Source organism: Oryzias latipes, chromosome 17, assembly GCF_053564925.1.
Source record: "Oryzias latipes strain Hd-rR chromosome 17, Olatipes_Hd-rR_3.1".
Classification (NCBI taxonomy): Eukaryota; Metazoa; Chordata; class Actinopteri; order Beloniformes; family Adrianichthyidae; genus Oryzias; species Oryzias latipes.
In genome coordinates this window covers 12,707,951-12,716,494 of record NC_136253.1, presented here as the reverse complement: position 1 = coordinate 12,716,494, position 8,544 = coordinate 12,707,951, and the positions used below count along the sequence as shown (strand labels likewise).

Here is an 8,544-nt window from a genome sequence, read left to right as displayed (position 1 = left end):
CGTCGTGGACTCCCCAGCCCCGTGGAAATTGTCATGTATTGAGTTTAATCCCTCCAAGTCCTGCTTTGTTAAGAAGGTCTCTTGTAAACAAAGCACATCACATTTTTCCAGCAGTTGGTCTACAACAACTCGGCGGGCTCGGTCCTCTGCACTCTGACCCAAACGCAGGCCACGACGGTTGTAGGAGAGTACTCTTAAATCCATCAGTTCAGCTTTAAGGCACTGCTGCGCTGCTAGGAGGTGAAGCCCCGCCCCTCAGCTTGCTTGGAAGCGCAATGTTTAAACCACCAACTTTACGTGGCTCAAAGAATCGCCGCACATAAGCACCAGCTGGCCAGATTTCTGGGTAATGCATGTCAGGCACATTATTGCACTCAGCTGAGACTTTGAAGGATGCATATCTATTATTAACAGTGTTCAGCCTCTGGCACATAACCTCCCGGCCAAGTTGCCTCTTGAGATAATCCGATAATGTCTCTGGATCAAGATCGGGAGAGAATTTTGAAGCAAATACACTCACCATTTTTGTGGTGACCATTCGGATATTCCCTACTGCTCCCGTGCCCATGATTATATTTTTACCCAGTTTTTAACTCCGGCCGGGTGCGGCTGTTCGTGGGACCTTCTTGTTCACCATTTGCCTTTTGCCTTTTTTTACAACGTCGATCCATTTCGGGGATCCGGATGTATCCGAGTGTATTCCGAGGACAGGGATTTCTCCAACATTACTTTCCTTGGGCGGAGGGACGTCCAGAGAACTTTGAAGGGGCAGGTGTTGCGTCGAAGAGTGGGGATTCCCATACTGCTCACCGACACACCCACTCGTCGCAGCACCGGTAGCTCCAGTGACCTGCGGGGTCTCTGACGTCGATCCACCTCCTTTAACCCCCAGGCCAGCACCAAAGACACGCTGATCGCTGTCCTGAGCCATTTCCGTGACACGCTCCAAACTACACACCTGATGATTCACGTCAGTGGTGATCGCACGAAAATCAGCACACACGTCCACTTGAAGCTGTAGCGCGCATCCCATAGCGCTGAAGTCAGCATGTGACCTCTCCACTCTGCTCAGCAGGCCGCAAACATCCTCAAACTTTTATCTTCAACTTTTCAAAGTTTATTTAACGTTTTGATTTGGAGACAGTGTTGTTGTTAGACACTGATGCTATGAAGCTATGAAGCTACAAAGCTATGAAATGCTAAAGAGCTGTTCTGTGTGTCACTTATGTGTTTTCAAGGACCAGTTTAAAGTCACACAATATTTTTACAGACCGGACATTAAGACGTGATGGATAAATACAGCTACATAAATTTATAGGACATTCATAAAATATTTTATGTTCTAACAGAATTGAATCCACTGTTTCATGAAATTCTTTCAGTTTAGTGAAGTTCAGCAGGAAAATAACAAACATTATATTTGTCTCAAGCAAAAAGTCTTGATGTCAAATTAATCAGAATTGAGACACAAAGCTGTTCTAATGTCAAGTAAAAATCCCTGATAAAACAATGACTATAAAAAATGACAAAGAAATGGAACCTTTGTCAGAATCTTGAGTGTTCATGTGTTTCATGTCGTTAGGATCACGTATGTTTTTACAATCAGGAGGAGAAACCACAACAGAGGAAGAAAAAGATCATTACATGATTTTAAAATGGGACCAATGCAGGATGAAACCTGCCTTCACCTAAAAATGGTCAAAATAGACTCCAGCAGCCCCGTGAGGGATCAAGTGGGTTTAGGAAATGGATTTAAAGTGGTCAGATATGAGGGAGTCCAGTAAAATTTGGATCAAAAAAGTGGTTGTTCCTCAGATTTGACACTGGAACTTTATAAAACAATAATTGTTGTTAAACTTAATAACATTTAGTTGTTAGTAGGATGCTAGAAGTTTGAAGCTGGGGTATCTATGGTGCACTGGGGTTCTGTCCTCTATTCCCATCTACTTCTGCCTTCCTTCTCTCCTCTATTATTGATCATTATTAATAATTAATTCTCCATGCATCTGTTTGGTGCAGTATGATTCAGGTACTGTCCCTCCAGGGGAGTGGGAGCGATTTCAGATTCCAGTTGGCTCATCCGTGCTCCTGTACCTGACCGTGCGCCTCGTCTCTGCTCCTACACCTGATTGTGGGTCCTGTCTCTGGCTCGTGTCGCACCCCCAGCCGTCCCCCAACTCATCTGGATGAAGCTCGTTGGCTCGATTCTTTAAAATTTTATTTGTAGAGTTAGATAAGTCAATTCTTTCTAAGAGTTCTGGTACATCACCTGTCCATCCTGGGGGAGTGTCATGGTAAGTTGGACGGGGCAGACCCAGACGCTGAAAACCCGGAAGGAAACTCAGGCGCGTAGCGAAGTAAAGAGTCTTTAATTTCCAATCAGGAAATAAACAGTTCAGTTTGTTTGTTACTTCTAGCTTGGAGCTCTGGAGGTGCGTCGACGTAGCAGGAGCTCGTAGCGTCTTGAGAGTTAGGCTGAGAGCGTGATGTGGCTGGAGCGGAGCGAGATGTGCGGAGAGGATCCCCGCAGACTGCCTGATGTCTTGGGGCCCGTGGCGAGCGTGGAGCGAGGCGTGACTTGAGGTGAGACTGGAGCGAAGCGTGAGGAAGATCTCCCAGGTGGACACTCGTGGAATGGGAAACCTGAAGGCGGATCGAGTAAGCAAGGTAAGTAGAAGGCTAGGACATGACTCAAACCTTAACTTGAGATTCAACATGCACCGAGGTAGGCAACGGACTGGCGATGAATGCTGGGCTGGATCTCCTTATGAAAGCAGAGAGGTGATGAGCAGAGTGTCCACAGCTGGTTCCAATCTTCAGGTGCACAGAGAGAGGGGAGGGGAGGAGCACTGACAGAGGCCACCATGACAGGGAGGATCCTTCCTTCATGAGGAGACCCCTGAGGTTTATTCTGTTCTTTGGATTCCGGTTTATTTAGGAGTTTTTCCTTACCGCGAAAGAGAGTCTAAGGGCAAGGATGTCCAGTTTAGTCTGTTTAGTTAAAGTTTAGTATTCTCCTATTGAATTCTATGTTTGATTTTATGTTTATTTTACAATTACTGCTAAGAAGCCCATTGAGACAACTGTTGTGTGAAAACCATGTAAGGAATTGTTGAAAGAAAAACAAATGAAAGAGTCCAATCTCTGCTGAGCAGCTTGAAGGTTGAAGAGTTTCTCAGGCTGAAAGTTTGCAAAAGTTTACAGTTTTTAGAGAAAACAAAACTTTCAGAGTTGAACACCTCCTCTTCCATTTCTATGATATACAGAGATTTTGTTCATTATAAAGCATTTTACTATCAAAGCATAAACACACTTTTCCTGATTGATCTCAATGTTTTGATACCAAAATGACCAAAAAAAAAAAAAAAAAATCAAAGCTTATTAAAACTAAAATTCATCCATCATCTTTGCTTATTTGATCCTGAGTCCCAGGATTTACTGACATAGTCATAAATCAATGTATTTGTTGCTGCTGCCTTCATGAAAAGGCTGGAATTCATAGATGAAGCCACATTGCAGAGGAATCATCAGAGTCTTTGTTGTCTTTGTCCAACATTCCTGTGTCCAGTAAAGAGGTGGACATTTTCCAGTAGATGAACAACACCCACAGACATGTTGCTCCTCCCAAACAGGAAGTCATGTCAATTCAAAACACTCAAAGAAAAGCTCAACAGTTTTTCTTTAATAATGTGCAGCTACTTGGATTCTGCATACTCAGCATAAACATGTTTTTTTCTTTGAACACATGAACAGTTACTTTAAACCCAAAAACAATGAAAAATGAATCTTGTCCACTTGAGAAACTATTCAGTGAGTCTCTACTGTTTGAATGGATCTCCACCTGAAGGCTGATGCTCAACTAGACCCTCAGCAACCAAACCAGCAGATGCAGTTAGTTGTTGACTAAAGGAAGAGATTCTCTGACTCCTGTTTCTCTGCATCTAAACATCCAAAAAGCTTCTCTTTTCTTCAGTGGATCCATGTCAGTCCAACTGTTTGAACAGTTTCTAGCTGTTTCAGCTAATTTAATTATTATTAAGTAACAAATTATAATCCACTGTTTATTAAACAGCATCTTTGTAAAATTATAAGGCTGGTGTTGACCCCCCCCCCTCTTCCCTTTAGAAAGTTTTGCATCTTTACTGTCATTGACACAATGACAATAATCCAACATTTTATCAGGTTTTCCAGCTGAATTTATTATTTCATATAAAATATAATAACCTGAAGGTAGAATTATGTTACTTAAAAAAGATTCTTTAGAAATAAAAAGCATATACAGTTGTTGTGTTGTTCCTGTTTGTGTTCAACATATTATCATTGTATGAAGTAAAACACTTAAGTTTCTCTGTGTAAAATAATTTGGTGGATAAAAAATGTGTTTGACTGGTTGATATCTACGGGCACAACTTGATCAGTGACTAGAAAATAGAATTTCAGCTCTAACCAACAACACAGCAGAGCTTCAGAAAGAAGCATTTTCTAAAAATTCCAGAGTCTCTGTCCTGGACTTTTAGGAACTGATCCTTCCAGAATGTGAATGTGGATTTGAGCTTCTTCATTGGGCTGCACAGTGGCGCAGTGGTCAGCGCTCTTGCCTCACAGCAAGAAAGCCTCCGGTTCAAGTCCCGGCTGGGGGACATATAAAACACAACATCAATGGGGGACCTTTCTGTGTGGAGTTTGCATGTTCTCCCCGTGTATGCGTGGGTTTTCTCCGGGATCTCCGGCTTCCTCCCACCGTCCAAAAATATGCTTCATAGGTTGATTGGCAACTAGGTGTGAGAGTGAATGGATGTTTGATTGAGGATATTCCACCCTGCGACAGACTGGCAACCAGTCCAGGGCAACCCTTGCCTACGCCCAAGTGGCCGGGATAGGCTCCGGCAACCCCGTGACCCTGAAAGGGAATAAAATGGTTAAGAAGATGAATGAATGAATGAGCTTCTTCATCGTCTCCATCTGCAGTTTTCATTGAATCAGCTTCTCTAGTTTCAGAAACACAAACTGCTCTGGTTCAGAGAAATGTTCTGTTCAGACAGAATGGGATTGAAACCCAAAGTGTGGTTTTCTCAGAGGAGCAGAGATCTTTCTGCTTCTGTTTGACTGCATGAAAGCAGCAGAGACCAGAAGTGAGACAGAAACTCTGAGAGTGGAAGTGAGCTCTGGATGCTGAATGTGTCTGTGTTTGGACTCCCAGCAGAACTGTGCTGCTCTCTCATGTTCCTGTGGTTTCAGGAGGAGCAGAAGAAAACAGACTGATGGACTTCAGGATAACTGAACACGTGCACAACTCTACATTTCCTCTTTCATGCTGTCACTTTCTGCATGAATCTTTCATCTAATAACTGCAGGAATATTTGTCATTTTCTTCTCTCATTTCACACAGCAGTTCACCAAGTTCCTCCACTGCAGACAGAGACAGTCATGTTGATCTGAACATTAGAGAAACTCATCATGGAGCTGAAATATGATCCTGATTCACTCAGATGACACTTTAACAGCACACAGGTTTTTGGAGCACACTCTCACTGTGTGGGAGCTATGACTACTACATCTTTGGATCTGGAACTCGACTGTTTGTAACGGGTAAGAAGAACCATTTCTGCTCCTTCAGCTGTTTGATTGTAGAAAATGTGTTTCAAGTCAGTTTCTGCTGCTTCAGCTTCACATGTTAGTTTGTTCATCATTAGCAGAGAATTCATCAAGCAGCCATTGTTCCAGAAGAAAAGATGAATCATTTCTGCAAACATGTTGAAATCTCACTGAACAACTAAACTGATTCTTGATTTCTGCAAATCTGAGTGATGTTCCAAATATTTAGAGTTCGATGGTCTCACTGATTCTGGAACATCTGCTGGTTTCTGAGAACAAGATCAGATCTGAGCTTCAACTGAATTGAACTGAAGTTTGGAAACAAAACAGAAGAAAATGATCATTTTAAAGTAGATAATGATTTACAAAAAGCTGGTTAAAATGGTCTTGACTTTAAATTTTTAATTAAATTAAAATTAATATTTCAGACATAAATGTAAAGTAAAAAGGTAAAAAATAGAAAAAATACAAAGCACTTTGCATAATTTAAGTTCAAGTGTTAATGAAGTAATTATCATTAAAAAATTGATTTTTCAGATCAATTAATGATCATAACATTTTATTTGCGTTTCTATGTAAAATATTTAGAATCTAAAAAGTCTGACAATCAAGAAAGTCATTAATGTGAGATGAAACGGTTTATTTGACAAACTTGATTTGTTTTTGGTCTCTTTTTTCTTTCTTGAATAATTACAAAAATCTAAGCTGTTTTGAAAATTCAAAGTAAAAAAAAAACTTTTTAGACCAGCAAACCAAAAAAAGATCATTTGTTTTTTGTAATAAAATGACTAATATTGTGGATGATAAGTAAGGGTTAATGGACAGCGAAATATGCATCATCACTTTTTAACGCACGCCGTGGAAGCCTAAACCGTCTGACACATTAAAAAGTAATAACGCACACTTCAAAGGCCATTGACCCACTTACACCATGGTCACAAATGAAATAAATAGTAACCAGTTTTTTGTCCTTAATTCTTTCTTTTTTTTTCCAATTTGGATCACTTTTCTCACAAAAAGCGAACTATTTATAAATAGTTCACGTCGCGCCGCACCACAGCTGCAGCCAAGATTCAGCGATATAAAGCAATTTATACCATGGTCCGGTGAATACTCGATTCTGATTGGCTGCTGGGTGTACGTTAAAAAGTTAAATACAACAGGATACCTGCACAGTGAAAAAAAAAGTTCCGGTCACCTAGCTTAAATGTTTTGTATCACTGCGCCAGCTTCTTTAAAACAACCTTTTGCTTCATCAATTGGACAAAAACAGGCAGTAAAAGGAGAACTTTCTCTCTGAACTGATGCTTTATACAATCCATCGGAAAGATCGGCATATATATATCGCCGAATCTTGACTGCAGTTGTGGTGCTGGTTAATAAGCATTGCTTGTGTAAGTGACAATGGTATAAGCGGGTTGATGGCCTTTGAAGTGTGCATTATTACTTTTTAACGCACTTTGCGAAAGGCTTCCACGGCGTGCGTTAAATAGTAATAATGCACACTTCGTCGGCCATTAACCCTTACATATATATTCTGATCTTTCTGATGGGTTGAACGAAGTATCATTTCAGAGATAAGGTTCACCTCTTAAGGGTTGTTTTTGTCCAAATGATGAAGTTTTAAAGAAGCCGGCACAGTGATACAAAACATTTAAGCTAGCTGACCGGAACATTTTTTTTCACCGTGCTGTTATCCAGTTGTATATCACTTTTTAATGTACACCCAGCAGCCAATCAGAATCGAGTATTCACCCGGACCATGGTATATAAAGAAAGATTTTTTAAATGTTAAAAAATACAAAAATGCTATCATAGAGAGACACAAATAAATCGTTTAATAAACTTGAAAAAAAAATTTTTTGAATAAATTCAGCATATTTAATATTTTTAATCGCAGATTTAATGTTTACTTTTCAGATTTCTAAGGATCTTTTTTTTTCTCAAATGAGTTAGTCTGAGAAATGATTTGCAGCCGTCGTGTCTCCTGATGACGGTTTGATGTGAAGCTGAATCCAGTGAGTGAAGTGAACTTTGTGCTGCATTGATGAGGAGTTTAGTGATCAGAGTTCATGGAGTTTCCAGGATCAGACTGAATGCACTTCTGGAAGCTGCTGTTGACTGTGTGAGTGTGTGTCTGTGCTGCTTGTTGCTGCTGTCAAACTTCAGATGAGTCCGTAGTGAAGCCCGTGGTGAGCGTGTACCCAGCAGCATCCAGAGTCCATGTGGAGGGGAGCAGCTCCCTGCTGTGTCTGGCCTCAGCCATGTTTCCTCCTGTGGTCCAGTTCTCCTGGAAAAGACAGAAGAACAACGGACCACTGGAGGACCTGACCTCTGAAGAGCAGCTGGATCTCAGAGAGTCGGGACGCAGCGCCTCCATCCTGCTGGTTCATCAGCAACAGGACAGCTCCTATAAATACATCTGCTCCGTCAAACATGAGGGGGGCACAGTGGAGGCCCAAACACAACAAGGTAATGAAGGCTTGGTGACTGTGTTCAACAGAGATTCAGCTTCATGCTGACTCTTTCTGACTCTCTCTCTGTTTCAGAGGTTCCTGCACTTCCAGCTGCAGGTTCCACAGCAGCTCCAACATCCCATCCAGCATCTTCCAGCATTCTAGCAGGGGGAACAGCCTCTGTTCCTCCTCTGGACCTGGTGAAGCTGTCCTTCCAGTCTGAGTGCAGGGTGAAGCTGCTCTGCCTGCTGTACTCAGTGCTGATAGTGAAGAGTCTGGTGTACTGCTGTGGACTCTCTCTGCTGATGATCCTCAGAAACAAGGGAGCATCCACCAACTCCAGACATGCTGAATGACTGTTTTCTGCTCGTCTTTTCTCTCCATCAAATCTCCTCCTTTCATCTCATTCATCACTTTGATCACAGTTCTCAAATGTTCTTCATGACTTGCTGTAGATCCTTCATCAAACTGTGTCAGCTGTGTTGTAGAGATG

The 8,544-nt window shown here is 41.6% G+C and overlaps 1 protein-coding gene across 1 annotated transcript; it reads left to right on the top strand.

Moving 5' to 3' along the window:
• The first annotated feature begins 7,685 nt into the window (after window positions 1-7,685).
• LOC144986773 (uncharacterized) lies at window positions 7,686-8,544 on the top strand. Its single transcript, XM_078934829.1, has 2 exons — window positions 7,686-8,112; window positions 8,163-8,544. Exons 1-2 carry the CDS (start codon window positions 7,860-7,862, stop codon window positions 8,405-8,407), a joined length of 498 nt encoding a protein of 165 aa, XP_078790955.1. The 5' UTR covers window positions 7,686-7,859; the 3' UTR covers window positions 8,408-8,544.

Excerpts from the sequence above, each read along its gene's own strand:
- LOC144986773 (XM_078934829.1), top strand. The coding sequence starts at position 7,860 with ATGTTTCCTCCTGTGGTCCAGTTCTCCTGGAAAAGACAGAAGAACAAC. Across the intron at positions 8,113-8,162 it reads CAACAGAGATTCAGCTTCAT|CTGCAGGTTCCACAGCAGCT; the intron begins GCTGACTCTTTC and ends CTGCACTTCCAG.